At 36.2% G+C, this 24,071-nt stretch overlaps 1 protein-coding gene across 4 annotated transcripts in view; it reads left to right on the top strand.

The window, feature by feature from the left end:
* The window catches only part of SENP6 (SUMO specific peptidase 6), a 70,920-nt gene that overhangs the window by 21,363 nt on the left and 25,486 nt on the right, over positions 1–24,071 (top strand). For 3 of the 4 annotated variants that reach the window (XM_032104849.1, XM_032104845.1, XM_032104846.1), the window contains exons 3-9: positions 2,015–2,078; positions 2,542–2,684; positions 8,305–8,406; positions 13,815–13,835; positions 18,072–18,142; positions 20,273–20,412; positions 22,735–23,137. In XM_032104849.1, the coding sequence (XP_031960740.1) occupies positions 2,015–2,078; positions 2,542–2,684; positions 8,305–8,406; positions 13,815–13,835; positions 18,072–18,142; positions 20,273–20,412; positions 22,735–23,137 (944 nt within the window). The remainder of the gene's footprint in view (positions 1–2,014; positions 2,079–2,541; positions 2,685–8,304; positions 8,407–13,814; positions 13,836–18,071; positions 18,143–20,272; positions 20,413–22,734; positions 23,138–24,071) is intronic. The other variant, XM_032104847.1, reaches the window with a different exon arrangement.

Raw genomic sequence — 24,071 nt, forward strand, 5'->3', positions numbered from 1 at the left:
GCATGTGATACATGAGCAAATAGACATTGCTCGGTTGCTATGTATTCTGCTCTCTGAAAAAACAGCCTTTCTGGTTCTGATGCATATACTTCACATTCCTTAAGATCTAAAATATCGGTTCATTTAAAACTTCCAATTTGCTAATATTTCTCTAGTCATGTTGCATGATAAGAGTTACTCTTGTTCATTTTGATTTAAGCATTGGCTCAGTGTTTTGGTCGTTTGCAGTGTATTACCTTCTCTTACCTCCCCCCTCAAATGTCCTTTGTTAAAACAGTTGCAGTATTGCAGCATGTTGAAATCCTAAAAGTATTGCCACAGTACAAAGGTGTTTTGAAAACAATCATCATTTTTGTATGAACTGAAGCTAAAGAACGAAAACGTTACTAGAGGTGAAATGATCTGACTAGGGCAGCACAGTAGGCAAATGCCAGAGCTGCAGGAATTGTAGGTTGCTGTTCATGTCTGTGCTGCAGGGTTTTGTTTATTTTTTAGGATGTGGAAAATTTCTGAAATTGTTAAACTCTGTCTACTGATGAATATTTGAGAAGGCTCAGTGAGCCTCCCTTGAAGGGATAATTTTTTCTGAAAGAGAATTAAAAAAATGTTGCAGGATTTAAAAATTTTGATATCCATGTGTAGTCTGTACAGAAGTACAACTCTTTTGCCTTTGTTTGAAATTAGTGATGAATTTACTACACTGTTTGTTTTACCATTGAGAGCCTAGAATTGTGGTGGTCTGTAAATGAAAGTAAAATACAACAGTGCCACTGGCTATGTGTTCACATTTACATGATTCCTCCCATTTCAAAATCAGCTGTGTGCACCATCTTGAGTCTGTAGATCTCACCCAATGTTTTTATTTTATTTTTATTTGCTCTAGGGATATCTATATTGCTTAATAGGGAAGAATAAATTGTAATGTGAAGGGAAATCTTGTGCATGGAAAAAGTTGTTAGGAACCTGAGGGAGGGGGCACTGAGTGACTAACTATATGTGAAGAGCTAAAGTCACTGTATGTATTGCAGCCAGCGTGTCATACTGACGCAGCTAAGAAATGTTTGTTTCTCTTGTGTAGCTCTTGCCTTTAAACACCTGGCATAACAGCTTTTCTTTTAAGTAATTTCTGCCTGAATGATCTTCATTAAAACTTTTCAAACCATGCAATTGCAAGTTGACTAAAATTGTATTGTTTTGTTGTAGCCAACATAGGAGGAGTCTTATCAGGATTGATGAGAAGGGGTTATCTGCAGGTTTCTTCTCCTGGAAAAAAGAATATGTTAGCCTAATCTAGCTGCTGTCAGTATGTAATGCGTGATTGGTGTTTCAATTTAAATACTTAAGATTATTTGAGGATAATTGCCTATTACTGAAAAGAATGTTTTTAGAGTATCATGGAGTGGCTTTCTTTTTTTTAATCTTCTTCCTCATTCTAGTGGTTGGGGATTACAGACATTGAAAGTACTAAAGAAACACATTTTAATAAGCAGTAGAATCAAACTGAATATGTTGTTTTTAGGAAGACATACTTTGTAGTAATTGCTGTGGTGTAAAATGTAGTTACATTAAGTTCTCCTAAAGTACTATGAAGTTTGCAGTTTTAAACTACATACTTGAACATTGATAGGCATAAACAAACTAAGATCATGTTTTAAAGGCTAATGAAGTTTTGGACTGAATTTATGCAGAGAGTATAGAATCTTTATAGTGTCAGTAATATTGTCGTAACCATATTGAAGGTTCAGTAGCATTGTCTATTTTGAATTAATCATTTTAGCTTTGCTTTTTGCAAAATAATTTGATGTACGCTCCAAGTGCAGGTTCACATAATGCGTATGATCACTGTGTTGCTCATTTCATGTTCATGTTGTTCTGTGCATATTTACACAATGTGTATATGATGCATTTAAATGTAGAGAGGGAAAGGGAAAAAAAACCCTTTTGAGTTTAAAATGTTTTGTGGGTGCTCTGGTGGATTACAATGTATGTGCTTTTCTCTCCCACACCTGTCTAGCGAGGCAAATCTGCTCAGTTTAGATGACAGTGATGGGCCTTTCAGTCCCAATGAAGAAAAAAAGGTAAATAATCTGTTTATCTCATGGTGAAAATGTATCTTTAAAGCTTTTTAGGTTCTTAAACCGTATTGCGTAGCCATAGAAATTAAAGTTTTTGTGGTGTTTTAGGAACATACACTCAAGCTGTCTATCTACCTACCCTTAAAGTTTTTGTTCCTCTCTTGATTTGCGTAGTATTCTGAAATTATGAGCATGAATAACTAATTTTGAGTTTAGACAATTATCATAAATACTGTACCAAATATCAAATATATTGATATTTTGTTTTGTTTTGTGTTTTGTTTAGTAAGGAATCCAGTTGAGTAAGAGTGTAGGCACTATGTATTTTCCATGAAATTTGGTATAAAAGCAGTTCAAAAATGAAGCCAAAGTAATATTTATATTAATATTTTGCATTAATTTTCTCCTTCTAACTTCTACACAATTATATGATTATTTTAATAATGTATTAATTCTGTTGTGACAGTCAGTTCGTTGTCGACCTGGAACTATCGGCACCAGCAGCGATGCCATAAAAGCATATGCAAGGCGAGGCAAAGCTGGAAGCTTCAAACTTTTTAAAGGGAATGCAATCGGCCTCAACATGATGGGAAATAGCAAGAAACTGAGGTAATACATTTAATTTATGTTTCCTTGCCTACTTGATCATTGATACAAATCAACCTTCTAGTGCATTTACATTGTCTGCTGTTCATTTTAAGAAGCTATGCTGTACTGTGCTTCTGAGTGAAGATGGACAACTAGATTGTTGAGGTCTTTCCTCTTGCAAAATGTTTAACACCACATAAGTGAAGTACCAGAAGACTGTTAAAATGGATTTAGAGCATTCACTAGCATATTTGTTAGTACCTTACCCATGTTGCCTGCATGTGTTCTTGTGTCCTCTATGCAGTGGTAGCAGGTAGGAAAATATTTTTTACATCCCCATCTAGATTTGCTTCTTTCCTTGACTTTGAATTGCCAAGGTTAAGTCAGGATGCATTTTCTGTTTTTCTTACTGCAAGATATAATTTGATTTTGGATCCACAGACTTTTTTTTAAAGAATTCAGCAAATAGCCATACTTGTATAGGATAGCTTGAGATTGTCACTTGTATTTAGAGCTGACAGGAAGTGTCTTCAAGCATTCAGTGTTGTACTTGCTTGTTACTACTGTCCCTAGCTTGTAAGAGACTGATTATTTAGTATATAATAAAAAGTGATATATTCACCTAACTTTCTCACGGAGTGTTTCATCTTGCTAAAGCGCACTCAGTTTGGTAACCTTTGCAGGAAGGAAAAGTTCATAAGATACCCAGCTATAGATGGGCTAGTTATCAAATATGCAATGTGTATGTAGCTGCATGAGGGATGTCCTTGTCTTTATTTGTGATGGGTTATCACCATCTGGATACTAAACTCCAGATAAGCTACTTCCCTTCTCCTTGTCCCCTCCAGTAAGAGAGGGACAAAGGCAGAGAATATGGGTTGAGATAACCATTTACTGAAAGCAAACAGCAGTGGAGTAAGAAATGCACAGTGACAGCAGCAGCATTAATAACAAAAGCATAAAAAAATAAAGGAAGGTGCTTTATCCACACAAAAGATATTTGCCACTTTGACTTAGTTCCATGTGGCTGCTGGGAGAAAGACAAGATGGTGGACACTCCCTGCAGCTGGCTCTCCCCATCCTCAAGCCTGAGACAGTGGAAAATAATGACAGGAAATGGAAAACAATGCCAGACAAAACCCTGGAAACGAGATCATCTGTGTTGTGCTGCACCGCTGCCCCACTGCACCAGGCTTGGTTCAGGCTCAGTTCCACTGCTGCTTTGGACCACTCCACTGGGCTCAGTTCTGCACGGCTCTGACACTTCTTCAGAGCCACATCCCAGAGCCGTGTTCACTGCTCTTCAGAACCACATCCTGGAGTCACATCTCGGAGGAATGGGAAGGTGGCGAGTGGCAGCAGCAGAGGATGGGGTCTGCAAGGCTGATTCCAGCAACTCAGCCTTGATGAAGAAAGGACTGGCACACTTCTGGGGATGTGGTCCTTATTCTTCCCCCTGACACCACAACTCCCAGCAGTAATTTGAGAGGTATAGAATAGCAACATAGCCATGCCCACAGAGGTCCAAGCTCCGGCCCCTCTCTGCAATCAGGACGTGGTTCTTGTATGCTGTAAGCACTGTTGGTTAGTGGGACCATCTTATCATAGTCACTTGAGAAAATAAATCCTTGAAGTTCTGTGTTCTTTCCTGCTGTTCTGATCTTTAAGACTCATGTCTTGAGATAAACTACTGGACTATTATGTGGAACTTAAAAAAGTTTTTTTAAAAATAAAATTTTTTAATGACAGGGCTTTTTTTGTTATAGGTTATTTTTACATTTACACAAATTCGCATGGTACTTCACTGTCCTTGGTTTATCTATGCAAATAGTGTTTTGTCTTTAGATTTTTTTTTTTGTATACACAACATATTTATAAGATTATATCCATATTTCTGTCTTGCACATCTTCAAATTCACCAGTTCTTACAGAATCATCCTGGTCATTTCCATTCTTTAGGACTCTGTTCTTGAACATAGACATAAAGGTAAAAGTAACTATTGCAAATCTGTCAGGGCTCCTTTGCTTTGTGTTACTATTGAAGGAACCTGTGCATCTATGTTATACTTGTTCTTTGTTTTGAGTGTACCTTTAAAATAAGATTCCTCTAATTCTCTGGTAACTGGAATTTTCCTTTGGCTGGCTGTGAAATTTGTAGAAAAATCCAACCTTACCATGGAATTTTTTTTACTTTTCTGTTAAAGCAGTCATACTTGACTGTGCATGTGTGTTTATACATACTACACATGTATGCTTTTATTAAGTTCCAGAAGGGTATGCAGGTTTTGTTTTAAGGTAAATAGTTACTGAGGATTTTTTAGATGGTCTAAGCATGTAGTTCAGACATTCTGTTACCTGGATTGGAACTGCCTTCTCTTGACAAATAACACAATCTAAACCTAAGGCATAGTAGGGTTTATAAAATTCAACTAAAAGAGTAAAATCTGTTGCATGTAAATGGGCACCCACCTTTTGTCTAGTACTGAGCTGCATACTGAATTTAAATGAAAAATATAAGCATCCACCCTCTTCTTAATAAACTGTCATTAATGAAAGACTTTATTTGTGAATAATGAATGTATATAGGACGCTGTGACTGCTTCTCAGATTTTGGTCACTGCTTTTTGTGGTTATGCTACAAGTGGTTATCTTGATTTAATTACTCCATTGGGATATTGTTGTACCTTTCATAACATGTATCAGTAAAGGTTTGTGATCTAGTCACTTTAGTGATGATTGCTGGCATGTTCACTTTGTTATGCAGAATGGGAGGTGCTTGATAGTTACTCTTTCAATATTTAGACTTCAACTAGAGAAGATTCTGAAAGTTGATCATGCACTTAAGATGCTAGATTAAATACAAGGAGATCAGATGCTTCATATTCTTCATCTGTTCATGGTGATTTTTATCACAGTGTTGGAGTCTTTTTTCTCATCTACAGAATAGGGATTAAAAATTTCAAATCAATGGGGCTTGACTCAAATGAGTATTATTGTAGTACTGTAGTCCCTAAAATTCAGAGAATAAGAGATGGGAAGAAGGGATATGCAAGGACAATGAGAAGAAATTTTCACTGAACTTGTTAGAGAAATTTAAACCAACCAAAAAGTCACGATCTGTTACCTGGTTAAGCAAATCCAGTATCAAACTCTTAACCTGATTCCTTTTGGTTGTATTTTTTTAACCATGAGGTCTTAACTTCAAATAGCTTTAGCTTTTCTGGCTTTAAATAACTTGTATTAAAGTCCTTTTAGATTTTCTTTGATAATGTTTTGTTTAAAAAGTTATTTGATGAACAGCAGAATTCATGTAATCTGTAGTTATGTTGTGTGTTCTTGTAATGTTCTTACTTTACTTCTAGGTCCATCCATTGGCCCAGTGCGAGACTTTTTGTTTTGCTTCTTGGTTATGTGGTGTTAAGAATTTCCTAGGATCAGCTGATAGCATGTGAAAGTAAAACCTTGTTTTCATCAGAGCCTAGGCTTCAAATCATTCTGCGGTTTCTGAGCTAACATTAATGAAACATTTATTGTTAATATAGTGTAAGTTCTTTTTAGAACATTTGTTCTTTCAAGGAACTTTCTGACCATTACATCACCCTGCTTTTAGTGTGTTATCCTAATTTTCAAGAAATTGTGCTGAGACTTGCGAAGTCAGATTTCAGTTCTGATGTGCCTGTTTTGCAGCTCAGGAGGACTTTATGATTGTATTTTCTGGTGTTTCTGTCTGTGTTGGGTATGATCTGTTCAGAGAACAAGATTATAGAGCAGATTGTGTTTTACAGCTGTCCTGGTTGGAAGCATGTCTGACACCATATGAACCATTTAAGTGTGCCATCTAGAACAGTCTGCTTTGACTCAAATATGATCCCTGAGCAGTCTGCAATACTCTATTCCAGCACCTACTGGAGTTTTCATACATGAGTGTGAGGCAAAAAGCAAAAGTGCTGCTTAACAGTTTTTTTCTGCTATGGGGGCACAAGACAGAGTTTCACAATCATGATAGTTTGGCGATGTTCAGATCCAGCAGATACAATGGTAAAACAGGGGATATATAGACTTGCTTGCTTGTTTAAAGTCCTTAGGTCTGAAGCATTAGAGAAAGCATTCCTGCACTCTGCTTCTGGTTTTTTTTCCTAGTATCTTTTTTGAATACATTAAACAGGAAGCCAAAGAGCATTTGAGACATTCTAAAGTATTTAGGGCAAGTAGTTGTCAGCTTTTCATTTCTGAGGTGGCAAATTAGACAAAGGTGGATTGTCTGGATGATGACTGACCAGCTGGAGTTGCATAGTCTTAGAAGCACATAAGATGAGTGTGTTTACTTTCAGGAGGTTGGTGTTTGCATGGATACTATTAATTTTCAGAAAGTTGAACTATTCACAGGTGGTTTATGATGTTTTTAAATTCCATATTCTAGAAAAGAGCATTTAACTGTTCGGGTTTTGATAAATCTTTTTCTGTTATATTCATGGTTATGTTAGGGTCAGTCAGAAATGCTCCAAAAGCTTCTAATCCTGACTTATGTAAGGCTTCCAAAAGGGTTTGTAATGCTAAACTGAAAATGAAAAAGCAAACTAACGGTTTACTCATTTTCTTCTTTTGGGGAATGTAAAGGAGAGTTAGGAGCTGGTTGTCAGCTTTTTTTGAATTTTGGTACTTTAGGTTTCTTTTCATTGCTCATAACAGGAAAAATGGCAAGATAATATTTCTGAGAAATATTATTAATAGGAATGCTGTTTCACATAATTTTCTCTACTGCAACTAAAATTTCCAAACAATTTAAAAAGCACTGTATTTCCGTAATTTGAAACACTTTCTATAATCAACCTGCTGTTTGTTAAAAGTTGTGTGTTGTTTGAACATTCCGAGCATGGTATTGTGTGTCCTGTCACAGCAGCGTGCAGGATAATTTTTAGAGTTTAATGATCTTTGAAGAAGCACTACTGTATTATTGATCTACTGTATCTTAACGTCAACTTTTACTAGAGAGGGTAATGGTAAGAAATCTTTCCATAATTACTGGTTTTACATAATAATGAGATAAAAGTCAAAAAAGCAAGAAATGAAGAAACCAAAGAAATGCTAAAATACATTGGTGAATAAGAGTCCTGCTGACGTATGAGTACCTGAGAATCCTTCCTTTCTTCTTTTGAAAATATGTTGATTTTTTTCAGTTACGAGTCATCTTGCGTCCGTAAATTTGCTGTGCTTATTTTTTTTTTTTGTGAGGGATATTCCTGAATTCAGTCTGTTCACGTTTTTCCCCTTAAGTCATATTCAAGAAGTTCATATTACGCCTTAATAAAATGAGAGATGGAAGTATAAAATTAATTATAAATGGTTACAAGTCATTAAAAAACGCAGTGTCTTTTTGCAGTACAGGGTTCAGTAAAAAAATCTTTACCTTTTCTTACAGGAAAAAAACCCTTTTGTATATTCTTGTATGTCTGTTTTATTATAAGGCTGCATGTTTTTATGCCTGTAAAAGGATCCTAACAATGTGTATTATTGGTTCAGAAATGCTTTAATTTTTGGTGTTGTGTGGTTGGCCTTGTAAAATTAGGACACCACATTTTTTACCTAGGACTGTACAGACACACCAGAGTCTTTTCTTAAATGTTTTTCTGTATGTTTGCAGTGAAAATGCTCAGAATATATCTGGTCCTGTAACTGTGGTACATGGCAGACGTTTTCACCACGCACATGCACAAACAACCGTAGTAAAAACAGCAGCCCAAAGGTAAGACTAATTACATTTGTTTCTCCAGATGTTTCAATTGTTAAAAGTCCTCTCTGTTTTTGTATGTAACAGTTTTCCTTATGCTATGAAGCATTTTAAGAAAATGTAAGTAATCACATGGGTGCATTCTTGATTATGAGCTTTTGACCTTAATTACTAAAGTTTCATAAAACTTAAAATTTAGGAATTACTATCATATAATACTAGAATTTAGTCATTTTGAGGAACACTGGCATGTAGTAGGAGAGCACCTGCTAGCATAAATATTTTTAGACGATACTTTGAAATAGACAAACATAGTATGCAGTAGAAATTTGCATAACTGACAACATGATCAGCAAGTACTAAGTCACAGCAACTCCAGCTTGTATAAGATCCATCTAAACATTAAATTATAGATCTGATTATTGTATATGGTCTGTAAATGTAGCATAAAACATATAAATTGGAACATCTAACAGAAGCAAGGTTTTGCATCTATGTGAATAATTTATAGAAAGGATGACTGGAAACCGGTGAATCTTACTGAAATATGCTGAATTGAACTTCATTGGTTTGAAAACTTAAAGCCCCTCAGACTTCTGTAAATTGCAGGGTAGTTTCTAGGTGTTTTTTACATCCAGTATGATTTACAAACATATGAGATACCAGCTGTTTTAAGGAATTTTCTTTCAAAGTTTATCCATTCAGAATTCTTTTTGTTTGTGAACTCCATGGATTTCCACTATCCCACATGAGTGCTTTATCCTGTCTGCATTTTGTATTTTCCTTCTTGTGCTACCTTTTTTCTTCTCTGTTTTTTAGCATAGATTTTTTTTAGGGTGGGGGAATCATACGTAGGCATTGTCCTTTGTTTTTTTCATTCTACTTCCCTCAGCTAGATTTGCTAACTTCAGAAAAACAAAGCCCATATATTAATGTGAATGAATTATGTGATCCAAACATGTATTAGAGTAATCTGACATTGAATAAACAGACTGAAAAAGGAATTTTTTAGTCACAAAATAATAGACTCATAGAACAGTTTGGGTTGGAAGGGACTTAAAAGGCCATCTAGTCCAACCCCCCTGCTATAAGCAGGGACATCTTCAACTAGATGGGGTTGCTCAGAGCCCCATCCCACCTGACCTTGAATGTTTGCAGGGACGGGGCTGCTAACACCTCTAGGGTCAGCCTGTTTCAGTGTTTCCCCACCTTGTTGTAAAACTCTTCTTTCTTCTATCTAGTCTGAATCTGCCCTCTTTTAGTTTTACTACCCCTTGTCCTGTTGCAGAAGGCCCTGCTAAACTGTTTGTCCCCCTCTATCTTTTAGGCCCCCTTCAAGTACTGAAAGGCCACAGTAAGGTCTCCCTGGAATCTTCACTTCTCCAGGCTGAACAACCCCAACTCTTTCAGCCTTTCCTCGTAGTTACTGTCTTATCCTGTCCTTGAGGACTTAGGTTGTTGCCTCTTTTCATTTCAAACAGTACTATAATCTGTAAATGGTATATAGGATGGACATTTCCTTTCCTGTAGTAGTAGCAGATGCAGTAGTAGGTAGCTCTCTTTTCAATTCTTTACATTTCTTTACATTTCTTACCATTAGTGCAAGGCTGATGACTAAAAAGGATTGGCAGTTTTTACTGTGAGTTAAGCTGAAGGGTGGGGGTTTATGTTATCACTGTGGTTTAGGCTGAATCAGCTGTACTTTTTCTTGCATGAAATCCTTTTTAGAATATTTTTGTTCAGTGTCTCATTGAGAAAAATGTGGAGCTTCTCTAAACATTCATGCCCTTACCTTTCTGATGGGTTTTGTTTGTGTGTGTGTGTTTGTGCTTGCTTTTGTTTATTTGTGGGGGTTTTTTGGGTAGGAGTTGTTTGTTTGTGGGGGTTTTTGTAATTCTGAGGGATAAAATTCTGATCTGCAGTGCTAATGAAAATAATTTGAAGTAAACAAAACCATGCAAGATTGCTCTGAATGTTGACTTTGGTAATACTTGTGTACTTGATTGAGCTTTGTTGTGAGATGGTTCTTTAAGCAGCCAGTCAAAATGGATTTAATTTACTAAGTTGAGTGCCATAGGTTTCTTCAACCTGCTCCAAAGATTCTTTATCTTCAGTGGGTGTTAGATTTGCCTGCTTGCCTTTTGTGCCTGTGGGACTTGCTTCTTTATAAGCCTACAATGTAATGAGAAGAAAAAAAGGTAGTGACTTGGCATGTGTGACGTGCAGGAAGGAAACTAATGCACAACATAGGCAAGCTGAATATTGTGTGAAGTAATTGGGTAGTAGTCATCTTGAGTGTTCTGACTGTGTTTTCTTTTAGGATTGTTATTGTAGTTCATTTACATTAGCAACAGACAATTAACTCTTATGCTAGTAATATTTTTGGAGTTTTAGAGGCAGGAAACAGTCATAAAAATCCTAAGCAGTGCTTTGTTACTGGAGGATATCAGAACCAGCATGATCTAATTGACTGAGGGTGAGCTTTACATAGAAACTTCGCAAATGATGTTTAATTCCAGTAGCTTCTGACTCAACTGACTGCTTTCTAAAAGCTTCTAAATCTGTTTCTGAGTTAGAGGATTGAAAACTAATAAAATGTGGCTTCCTGACAGGCTTTTTTTAATAAATAAAAGAAGAGGGATTTCAGGACTACTTGATGTTAAAAAGGTAGGTTTCTGAGTGAGAAGGCAATAGTCAGAAAAAAGCCAACTAAAATAGGACTGTTTAAAACTGACCATAATATGAAATTCCAGACCATATGAAGTGGGTAATATATTTTGGTCATGTATTTTTCCTTGTGTAGGAATTTTTTGATATCCTTTTTTGGCTAGTCTTTAATGACATTAGGCAATAGTTGAGTTTAAAAGTAAATGCTGATGGTGATTCCTCAAAAAGGAGTATTTGCAGAAAATGTGAGGGGCAGACCAAGAATGAAGTTCTTGGTGTATATATATACAGACAAAAGAGTGGGTAGCATGGAAATTGAGCTCTGAAGTGTTAGGTTTTGTTTTCCTATGCTAATTTCCAAGTGACACAAAGTTGTGTTCTGTTAATTTTTTGCATCTATAGATTGTTCTATGGTGTGATAATCAGTAACAACATGGGGAAAATAATTTTGTCTAACCTAATATATTGTACTTAAATCTATACTAGATTCTTGAAAGAATAACCAAAAATAAAAACATTATTAAAGCAGCTGAGCAGTTTTAGTCTCTGGCACTGACATTACAGATTCTGTTACTTACGCAGGGTTCTTTGGGTGGGGATGGTATCACGTGGAGCAAACTGACTGTGAACTCAATTACAATCTCTGTCAAGTTGAGTTTGTGTATGATTTGTGTATGTACTGCATTTCTTATCCCCTTCTGCAACTTTTTTGCACATGCATGTTAATTTAAAGTCTGGCTGAGTATAGTTGCATATATATGTGTGTGTATATATATATGTATGCATATATATAGTTGCTCTCATATGTAATGTGCAAGTTTCTAGCACAACAAAATTTGGTATTTCAAAATATTATTATGATAAACATTCATGGTTTTTTTCAGTGGAATCTGGGGATTAAATTAAAATTTGTTCATGTCTGATACAACAGATTTTCAGATGTAGCTTGGCCTAGTGTTGTAGTTGGTTCAGACTATTTTGCTTCATTTAATGGATGCATAGTTCTGTCTTGCTTTTGGCTGACTGTTCTTCAGCACTTGACACTGAAATAGCATGTATGTACTGCATGTTTAACAAATCTTGTGCATGAGCTGCATGAAACGGTAGGGACAGTGATCAATCTAGAATTCTCATCTCTTAATCTTCCTGAGGTATAAAAGTAAGAACTCCTTTAAATGCATTATATTCTTGAGGGATTTTAAAACAAGTAAGGCATCTAATGTAATGACAGTGTATAATATCAGGCATTCTGGAAATTTTCTCCCTGCCTTTAAGTGTCCTTAGCATTGGGTATGTGTTCCCTAACAGGGTGGTGACTCTTCGAAGCACCTGTGAACAGTTAATCCAAGTTACATATTAATTATGCCAAGAATGCAAAGCTACTGCATATGGCTCCATACAGACATGGTTTGGATATGACTGGATTGATAAACTGGGGTGTGACCTCCACAAAAGCAGTGTGTGTTTGTAAAGGCTAGCTCCAGCCAGGAGCAATTTCTCCCCACCTTCACACAGCACTGGCTCATTACCTCGTGCCCCAGTTTTAAGTTGCCACAGTCACATTCAGTTTTGAAGTCCATTTACTCTCTTCCCAGAGCACTATGGAGATGGAATGTACTTTCATACTGCACTCTGTAGGATTATCAGGACTGCTTTCTTACCTGCTTTGCTTCCACTCCTGCTGTTTTCTGAGTGACAAGAGAATTAGTTTGCTCTATTCTTGTGAGTGTTCTGTTTGTGAAAAGGAAAGGAGGATGAGTTTTTATTACTGTGTAATATCATTACTCTGTTTAGTTTGGCTGAAGTAAAACAGGAAACAATTTGAATTTGTTCTGTTTTAGAATACAGTTAATGTAATGCATGTAGGTCGGAAGTTTGTTAGGCTTTTGATGTTTGGGAGGAACAGTCAAATAGATTAAAAGCTTACAGCATTCCATATTACAAATTTTGAAAAGACAGAAGACATGTAGATGCTATTTTCAAGTTGTCTGTGTGGTAAGCTTAGTTAGATTTATTTTTATATCAGTCTTGGTATACAAAGGACCAGAATTGTGAGTATCAGCTACATTCATTTCTATGTTAACTCATGTTAAAGGAGATGCTTGTAAAACTAGTGGCCCTAGTTCCTAGGTTCTTTTGGGTGATTTTTTTGACCTAAACCTCAGAAGGAGGTTCCCATTTATCCTTCTCTAGCCTTTCCATGTGGTTTCTTAAACATTTAAGGACTGATGCTGGAATTTGTTCCTCAATTTAAACAGATTTTTTTTTTTTTTTTGAATAGTTGGAAACAAATTCTTACATAATTATTTTCTCTTTTCCATGGTGATAAGGGATTGTTTTAATGGTTGGCCTCTGTCTTTGAAGTGTTTTCCAGCCTTAATGATTCTGTGATTGGAAATGAGGCTTGATAATCATGTATTAGAATTCTATCTTACTGGCTTTTGCTGTGCAAGAGAATTGAGATGACCAGGTTAAGTTCAGGATTAATCAAATTTTGCACATTGAAAAAGAGTCAAGTCAATGTCGTATTTAGACCACTGACTGTTGCTGTCTGTGAAGTAACGTTTGTGCATTTTTAATTACTTTGACAAAAAATGTGGTGAAAAAATTATAATGCTTGTTTGAAAATTAGACTGGTGAGTGCAAGAGACAATGAAACAGTTAAAATTTATGTTTAATAACTTTTGCATTTAGTGATGTGCAACACATGTGGGGCTTTACATCTTATGTGTTTTTTTCTTTTTTCATATTTTAAGCAATCTGGACCGAAAGGAAAGGTAAGCTTACTGTTGATCAAATGAGCATGGCAATGAACATTAAGAAAATTAACTGATTGAGTGCTATATTAATGCTAGTTAAAGATTATTCAATCCAGTCAATCATATCTGCTCATATGTGATAGGGGTTGATTGTTTTTAGTTCCATTTTTATGGTTCACTTACTCTCTTATTGAAAAAGGACTTTTACGTCCATCTCTAAGTAATGCTGTGTTACTGTGAATTTTGGGTAATTTTCCACTGGAAATTATATCCAATGCAAAATTGCATCAACATTCTCTGGATTTTAAGAATTGACTGCTAATTCTTTTTGTAGAGCAGCGAACTTCGCGTAATAGAATGGTTCTGAAGCATCATAGTAAAATGATTCTGAAGCTCTTAGGAGGCTGTTTAACAGCCTTCACTCTATCTTCTCAGCTTGGTTTGAATAGCATTAAAGGTTTTTATTGCATTACTGTATATATTTTGTTCATGAAGTGCATATGTTAAAGCAGTTAACCGAAAATGTATAGCAAAACCTGACACACTGGTTTTTCATTGCTCATTTCAGGGTCATTTCTCACTTGTTTTGCATCTGGTTTACTGCTGGTAATATTTTGTTAGCAGTATGAAATACAGTACATTTATTTTTCTTCATATATAGCTCAAATTTATGTGTTAGTGGAAATGTTCTCTTGATAGTAATGAATTAATTGAATTTTTGTGAATTTCCTGTCTGTATAGGTGGCTTTTGGCAGTAGGAGCTTGATACCAGGTTGCATTGTTTACGAAGTATATATAATGTTTAACTAATAATGATATAAATAGCACAGTCCTTTGTGAATTCAGGATTTTCTAAATTTATTTCAAATTCAGAACTAAAATCAAGCCTTTCTGTTTTACTGTCTTTTGTTACTTCTTAAAAGAGCTATCAAATAGATACCAGCCAGTTAGTGTCACCGTGTGGCATAGAAGAAAAGGTTTGAGTTCCATGCTTTGTGATCTTAATTTTCTCATGGGGACACCTGCTGCTTCTTCATCCAGTACTACTGGATATGTTCCTTTTTCTTTGCCTGCTTTTTGTTGTTGTCCTAGCAGGGGAAGATGATGTGGGCAGGAGCTGCTAAATTTAGCTTTAATCATTACTGTCACGATAAGTGCAGCGGCAGCTCCTGACTTTCTGGGCCAAATGGGGTTACTGACCTGTGTTCTGAAAACCCTATTCCCTGTGCTGCTGCTTCTCTTTTCAGTCTTTGGCTTTTGTACTTTGCTCTTCATCTAACACACGCTGAAGGTAAATCTCACCTCAGCACCTTTGTGCTTCAATCTTATTGTGCTTTACTCTCTTTTTGTATAATGATGTAGAAACCAACAGTGTACCTGGAGTGGTACATCTCCAAATAGTAGGCAGCCTCTCAAAGAGCCAGGCTGTGCATTAAACACAGCTCTTGTGTAAGCCTGCACCTCAACAAAATTAGGAGTTGGTGCAGCCTTTTTAGTGTGGCTTGTGCCAAATCATAGGTAGCACTGTCTCCCAAATTCTCAGATCCAGGTGTTTCTTTATGTTTGTTTTCTGGCATAGCCAGAAGTTACGTGCCTGCCCCTTCCCCTCATTCCCCCCACCACTTTTCTGTTTTTTGTTTTCCTAGAGAAGAAATTTTAAGTGAAAATGTCACTTCTGCTGGAGTGTTTCATAAAGGTCTGTCTGCCAGGCCAGTGTGAAGATACTAAGGTCCAATTCCATCAGCAAGAGAATATAGCAGTAATAATGAATGTTTGCTGAAAATACAAAATCAGTGACACTGTTCTGTCTGGGCAAAACACACTTAGTCAAGAATACTTTAGCATTTAGCTGTTAAGATCTGACAAAAGTTCATGATGCTGCACAGTCCAGACTGCCTCAGTATTTCAGTCCTGTGTGTTGCGGAAAAAGCTTGATCTTTCTTGCTACTGTAATTGATGTTTTGCTGTTTGATGCTTTACTACTTCTTGAGATTGCTTTTTATCAAATACTTGTCTACTTCCCTTGTACTTAAAAGTATTAAAAGTGCTTATAATCTAGGAGATAAACAAGATGCCTAAAATTGTTTCACCTCTGAACATTGTTTTTTTTAACTGTTAGACACGGTATATGGGTAATGTTGCATCTTGATCAGCTCAGCTGTTTGATCCCGCAGTTATTCCCATTGAAATGGAAGACTTAGTTTTGGGTAGGGTTTAACAGCAAAAAGGCATTTGTTTTGAAGTGCTGTATGTTTTTAAATTTAAGATTTTTTTTCTTTTGCAAATAGTCCTTTTAAAGGTAGGCGTAATGCTTGATTTAAAAAACAACCACGTTTCCTTTCTGTTTCTTCACTCACACGCAATTAAATGGCTCAGCGTACTAAGTATTTTACTGGAGAAGGTGTTACTGGATCTGCAGCTGTTCAGGCAAATAACTAACTAAAACAAACACTGTGCTCAGAGGCGCAACTTTGTTTTCTAGTTGAAATTATGTTCAAAACAAAATTTACTGTTATGAAATACTAGTGAAAGATAATTACGACACATGAGACAGCAGCTTCTGCATCCTTACTGCAATGTTTTTCAAATCTAAAATGATGTTACAGGTTTTTTACCCTTTAGAATGTCATTAGCATTGGTTTTGATAGTACAGCTTCTCATTACCTAATGATGAGTTCGAGCTCTGCCTTTTATTTCCACTAGTTCTGCCTTAAAATAATCCCATATGATTTGGATTTTTAAGGAGAATGATCAAAAAAAATACTGTGTTTAATTTATGAATAAATATTCATACTGAGTTTCCAGTTTTGGTTCAGTTTTTGTGTATGCAGGTATTAAAAAAACTTCTGGGGAGCAGGATTGTTTCGAAACACATTTGACACAATCAGTAACAAATAAACTACCTAATCTGTCATCTGTGATATGTGTGCCAGCAGTCGTGATTAAGTACCACGACATCTCTACATTCTGTGAAGCCGTGCTTGTTTCTCCATCCTTCTTACTGCCAGAATTTTCTTTAAAGCTGCAGCCCATCAACACAGTCAAATGTGTTTGGTATTTGGTAAGAAATACCCCAAAGGGCATTGCAGATTAATCTTGTTCCAAAGATGTTAGTTAATAATATTACCTAGAAATGCAGAAAATCCAAAGGTTTTACAGTTTGATGCATTAGGAAATGCTGTGCTGAAAGAAATAAAATCTTATACCTAGAGCTAAAGTCTACTTCAGCCATAGCCAAGTTTTTGTCAGATGGGTCCTCAAAATTTAGCTGTTAGTGGAGATGTTACTGCCTACAGCTGTTTGCTTTGCCCCCTTGCTGTTGATTAATGTCCTTGTAATCAGAGGTAGCAGTGTGGGATGTGTGTAACCCATTTGCAGCCCAGTGCTTAATTTTCCAATAAAACCAGTTTCTGCTGAATTTGTTGGCAAGGTCTGCTGTGTTTCAGATGTGTGCCATCCTCTGTTATGACAAGAACAGTAATCTATAGCTGCAGAGCTGAGTAAGCACTGAGAAAGAAAAGTGCTGCAAACAGTAACCCACATGCGCTGAGCTTCAGGAATCTTAATTTGGTATTAGCATGATTTGACACACATGTGTAAACTGAAAACATCTTTCAGGAGGCTCAGAGAAATCTCGCTATAATGCCATATATTGCATTAATTTGCACAAAAATATATGATATCTATATTATGCAAGTTATACCAACAAAAGACTTATTATCCAGTAATTTATCTATATCACAATATTTTAAAAACAAATATATAGGAACCATGTCTGCTGTCTTGTTCTTTCTGGTTTTTGGTCACAACAGTTTTTGACATCGGATCTCTTTTCTCTGTTTTGCATCTTCTCTTCCTGTTTTTTAAGTTGCGGGACTTGTGGAATCTACTTTAATATTAAAATAATAGTTGTTTCTATTCTTGGCTTTTAAAAGTATCTGTCTTGTTTTTCGTGAATGAGGAGGAGAAGATGCAGGCTTCAGTATTTGGAGACTTGGGTCTGAAAGTGACAGACTCCAGAACTGTTCATTATTATAGAGGAGATTTAGATCAGAAACACTTCAAAACATTTACTGTGGCTGTTCCTATCATTCTGGTAATGCTTTTTTATGTGTACAAATAGCATGTAATAGGAGAAGCTACTTATTCATAGCTTTCAGATACATTTCAGGTTTGTTTTGTTCGTATATAATTGTGACTAAATTTTAATGATGTCTGTTGAAAGAACAACCATACGTCTAATTCATTTTCCAGAAAAGAATACCCACCTCAGCTTCAGAAGGTAGAGGCAGACCACATTAGATTACCACGGTCTCAAGGAGTAGGTAAGTTATCTTTTGAGTTCTCATTTCTTCTAAGCAGAATAATTTTTTTAGTACCTGATTTGGGCAGGTGTGTTGCCAAATCTTTTATAACCTTTAGTGTATATACTTACAGCCTTACATCGTGTTATTCTAGTTTTGTACAAGTTTGTGCATGAAGGGAGGACTTTGCCCTTCATGACATTTCTGCAGCTAGTTCAGTCATGTAATATTTGTAAATTAGGCTTCAGTTATTTTAAAAACCACATATATAGGGAAAATCTAGAACCATAAAATTGGAGATGGAGCTGATCTCTGGAGTTAGCTAGTTTGAGCCCAAACCTCCAGCTTGTTTGTGAATTATTGATGAGGAACTTCTGTAACAGTGTTGGTACAACAAAAATGCGATGTAGTAGCCAGCACTTGGTGTGAAGTGTATTCATATACTGAGGGAGTTAATAAAAAGAACCCGCATCAGCGCTGTATGCTGATGGAGGTGCAGTAGAAAAAAACACAGTTTGGTTTGAGGTGTGGAAATTATGAAATTGGAAAAGAAAATACCCTGTGTTTTGTTAAGCTTTGTTAGTATAGATACAGTCTGTAAACCTATATTTAGCTGTGTAGTCACCTGTACTGGCAAAGTGGTTCTGCTGTGCTATTTTAGGTTAATGTTAAGTAGATTTTCAGCAGTACTACACTAAAGTAAAGTTAACTTAGAAAAAACCCCCACCTATTAGTAATTATTTTTTGAAAATGAGCCAGTCTTTAGTTTTGAGATGTCTTCTCAGAGTGGGATGTTTATCTGTATGTATATTGAAAAAGTGTTCATACCTATTAAAAAAAATACAGTCTTAAAAAAACTTCCAATATGGAGACTGCGATTAAAGGACTGTAAATAGCACTTTAACATGAAACCAATCAGGGCACTCTTGTACAACACATTCCACTTCTTAGAATGCACAGAGTGAGATTTAATTCATGGGTTTCTGTGTTTCTATACTGTTACAGTATTTAAATGAATGTCCCAGTATAAAACAGGATATGACAGTATAATTCACTGTACTACTGTGTCTTGTGTCAAAGGAGTAAATCTGAAGGAGTAAATCTGCTGCTTGATACTTGGCAGTGTTTCCAGGTGGCCAAGGAGGCCAGTTGCATCCTAGCCTGTATCAATAGTAGTGTGGCCAACAGAACCAGGGAAGTGATTGTCCCTCTGTACTCACCGCTGATGAAGGCCACACCTCGAGTGCTGTATCGAGTGTTGGGCCCCTCAACTAGGGAAGGACATGAGTGTGTCCAGAGAAGGGCAGCAGAGCTAGTGAAGGGTCGGGAGCACAGGTCTTAACATGAGCAGCTGAGGGATCTGGGGGACTTTAGCCTGGAGAAGAGGAGGCTAGGGGGAGACCTTATTGCTCTCTAGAACTACCTGAAAACATGCTGTAACTAGGTGGGGGTCAGTCTCTTCTGCCTTCTGTCTCAATTACAAGTACAAGAGGTAAAAGCCTTACGTTGTGCCAGGGGAGGTTTAGATTAGTAGAAAAAAATCTTTTCACTGAAAGAGTGTTTGGGCATTGGAATAAGTTGCCCATGGTGGTGACAGGGTCACCATCTCTGGAAGTGTTCAAGAAGCTTCTGGATGTGGCACTTGGAGATACGGTTGAGAAGTGATTATAGTGGTGCCAGGTTAATAGTTGGACTAGATGATCTTGAAAGTCTCTTCCGACCATGATGATTATGTGAAATCCTAATTATGCAGAACATTTCCAATTATTCTAAATGCATTCACAAGTAGTTCTGTAGTAAAGATTTGCATCAGCATAGTCTAGCATCTCCTCCTGATTTTGGCAGCAGACCCTCCATTTGCAGTGAAGTTAGCAGAGATTTGCAAATCTAAAGCCTCTTGCAAAGATATAAGATAAAAATTGTCAGTGAGAGACATTGCAATAGTATTAGTAAAACATTTTTGCAGTTTGTGGAATTTTTTTTTAATTCATACAAATCATGAGACATTTGAAACAGTTTACTCTTTTTGAGGTTTAAAAATGTGTTTATGTTTAGTTCAAGTTAGTGTATGTAAAGAAGTAAGTTGATCATAATTATAACAGTATATGAATGGACATATCTTGTTAATGTTTTTGCATCTTTTCCTCCTAGACAGTGTAATGGAAAATACAGAGGAGTCAGAATCAGAATCTGAAATTAAGAGAAAGGTGCGACAGAAAGGTCATTGCAATTCATATCAATCTGACTTGAGTCTGTCTTCAGCTACAAAAAAATGCTTAACTCAGTCAAAGGTGGGTTATATTTTAAAAATCTGTAACCTCTTGTTGAACTTTAAAAGTTGTTGCATATTTTAAAAACAGACATTCAGGAGTAAAACAGGTTGATGTTTTAAAAATCCTTAGAGTTGGGAGGAAGGTTTACATAATTAAAGTTACAGTGATAGAGATATTTAAGTGCTAGTATTGCTACTAGCTGTGAAATATTTCTTCTCTGATTTGAACAGAGATGCTGCACTGAAAAGAAAAACATCTGTGATTTAAATGAATGGCTGAGTAGTAAATCAGACATTGATAATTTTAGCTTGCTGAAATAAAGGAACAATATTTTGCTTTTTGACAGATTTTAAATTTTTTTTTTTAGTGTCATGATTTTCTGTACTCAAAACAGTATCTTTACTTAAAGATAAAAGCACTGCAAAGGTGCAAGTACTTTTTTATTAAGATGCTTACTTTTTCAGTGAGAGTAGCTGCTTAGGTGTCCAAATGGCATTCTCTGGTCCAGATGCCACCGTCCAGATTGTTTTTGTTGGGAACTTGTTTGAATATCAGATGTAAGATACTTTGAAAATTGTTGTAAGGCTCTCTGTATTTTTTATCAACCTCCCAGGTTACTATGGAAGTTTCACAGTACCCACGTACAGGTCACACTGTTTGACTATCAAAGCAAAACTTCCTGTAAGGAGATGTTGTTTACAAAAAAAAAAAAAGAATTATAGATGTATGATTTTTATAACTGCTTAGCTTTTGTTTGAAACACTTGGTACTGCTCTTACAGATTTCCATTGCTTATTTAGTTAATTAATAAGATGTTAATAAGGAAACTGGTTTAAAATTTTTGGCATGTGGTTGAAGTAAAGGGGTGCAATTACTCTCTACTTAAGATCCTCCGGGTACTCTTGGTACCTTCTCTTGAATATTTTAATGTCAGCAGTATCTTTCTAAGAACTACATCCTGTAACAGCACTGTGGCACAACACTGGTGTTCATGTCACTTGCTATCTCATCCCACAGCTCAGATTTTAAGGGTCTGATATATTTAATACACTTGGGGGTTTTTGCTTCTGTTTCTCTACAGTATGTGTATCTTCGTTAAATTGCATAAATTTTGTAAAAATAACATATTTTCACTGTATGATTTTCGTCTTGAAATTTGGGATTTGAAATTACTTCCCACACCTGAGGAAGTCCTCTATTGGAAGTGTGTTCACATCTGGGAGTGGGGGGAGGTATAAATTGTGAAAGCTGTGTTTTGAAAGTAGATTCCGGAAGTTTTTGGTGGGATGTAGGTATTTGTTATCTTCAGTAATTCACAGTACAGTGGTTATGCCATTTGAGTTCAGTGCTCCAGGAGACAATAACATGCACTATATTTCATCTTTAGAGATGTCCCGTATTCACTTTGGTATTCATTCTGTAGTTTATATGTTAGTATTGAATCCCTTAGAAGTCCAAGTTCTACACTTGTAATACAGAATTACGTGGGACCTAGTACATGTGAGAAAAACAAAAGACACCTGTCTTTGCAGTGATAGGACGCATCTTCCCTTGCAGCCCATGCTTGCTTCTTGAAAGCTTGGGGAATTCCTATTCCTCAAGTCCTGTTTTCTTCTCTGTGACATGGGACTCTAGAGCAATATATGTACTTGGCCTTTTCTTCATCTCCCTCAAGGAGTGAACTTTCCTGCATGCCTTGCCGGACTGTTAAAAGATATCTCAGAAGGACAAATAAATTTGACCTACAAGGTTTCTTCAAATCCTCTCCAGCAATGCACTGTGGATCTTTAGGTTACTTTATTTCTGTCCAATGAAACCGTTTTTACAGAAATGGTGTAACTGGACCGTCTTGCTGATGGATATATGTATTTGAACAGTGTGCAAGGCTTCAATTATGGAAGAAAAGGCAAGAAGGAAAATCTGAATTGTCCAACATTAACCGCTTAAAAAAATTGCCACAAATGATGTTTGTTCCTTTTAAAACATTTTTCATTTTCTTAAATGAAATTAAACAATCTGTGTTTTAATGTTTGCTTTCTCTGCTTACTGTAATTGCTAATGTAGTGTTGTCAATCTCCACTGGATATTACAAAAAATTTCTTCAGCTAAAGGGTTCTCAAGTATTGGAAGAGGATGCCCAGGGGTGTGGTTGAGTCACCATCCCTGGAGATATTTAAAAGACATGTAGATGTGGCGTCTGAGGATATGATTTAGTGATGACTTGACAGTTCTACATTAATGGTTGGACTTGATGATATTAAAGGTCTTTTCCAGCCTAAGTGATAGTCTGATTCATTCTGAACAGAACAATTACTGATTGTGTGTTTGTTTCTTCTTTAGCTTTTGGAACAGATTGATTATTCTACTGATTGCCCAAATTGTGGGAGGGCAAATGAAAATCAGACCAAATGCCGACATTGTGAAAGTGCTTCTCTAAAGGATTTGCAAAGAGTCTCTAGACAAACTGTGACGTTAGGTGAATCTGTGGGACCTTTATCGCGTTCTTCAATACATCAGAATTCAACAGGGCAAAAATCTTCAGGTACAGGGTTCAGCACAAAGAAGTTTTATAGTTCTGCTGTTGGAAAAGGTCCAGCGGATATTCTGCTGAGTAACGAGGTTGTAGGACATTCTATGTTACGACAGAATGGAAAAGTTGGTCTTATAACTGGGACAAAAAATCCTAAAATTACAGGAAGCTTAAGACAGAGGAGTACGAGACCATCTGAACTAAATGATCCAAGTAAGTACCTTTTTATGAATACAGCCATTAGCTGGAAGCCTGGGATATTGTATAGTGAAGGAACTGTATGTGCAGGTTTACATAACTGATGTCGCATGGAATTTTTAATGTATATGTTCTCGGGAAGAGGGACAGAACTTCTAATAATTTCCTTTTCATATGCAGAGGTCCTCTTCAAGAAGGATGAACATTGGGGAAAACAAAAATTATTTTGTGACTATTTTTCTTTTGTTTGTTTGTTTTTTAAAAAATACTTACATTTGGGTTTTGGGGAAAAAAAAGTATTCTTAGCAGAATTCCATCATTTATTCTCCCCAGAGGAAAGACAGTATTTTATTTTTATTTTGTGTTTTCCCCCCTTTTTTCTTCTGAGCTATTCACCTATTTAAATTTCATGATTTGTAAAATGTTAATTTCTGTGCTTTTTCTGTGTAAACTTAATAAGCAGGAAGGCTGGAGTGAAGGAAATTATGTTTCTGGTTCTATGCTGAGTTGATTAGATCACATCCTACTGGTTTGAGCGATTTCAGTCATAATTTCTCTTGTCAGTTTTTAGGTTGTATTACTTACTGTCATGTCTTGACTGAACCAAGAAAAGTTCACTTCTGTCTAGAGGTGGATTAATGATGCCCATTTTTTGTGTAGTTAGTTATGAGAAATCAAAAACAAGGCAGAGAGTGCTTGCAACCAGATTCCAAATAAACATTAGTAAACCCGTAAGATGATACATGTGGAATTTTTTTGGCACTGCAGGACAATTACATAAGTTACTTTTAAGTTATTCCTTGAAAAGAAATTTCTGTTACGGAAAAATGTAGTGGTTGAGAATGTAATATTTTCTGTTCAGTTGTTTTGTCTAGTGATGATGAGGAGGAGGAGAATAGTGGCAGCACTAGGAGCATGGAAAGCATTTTACCTCATCCTGCAGTTTCAG

Source organism: Corvus moneduloides, chromosome 3, assembly GCF_009650955.1.
Source record: "Corvus moneduloides isolate bCorMon1 chromosome 3, bCorMon1.pri, whole genome shotgun sequence".
In the NCBI taxonomy this organism is placed as follows: domain Eukaryota; kingdom Metazoa; phylum Chordata; class Aves; order Passeriformes; family Corvidae; genus Corvus; species Corvus moneduloides.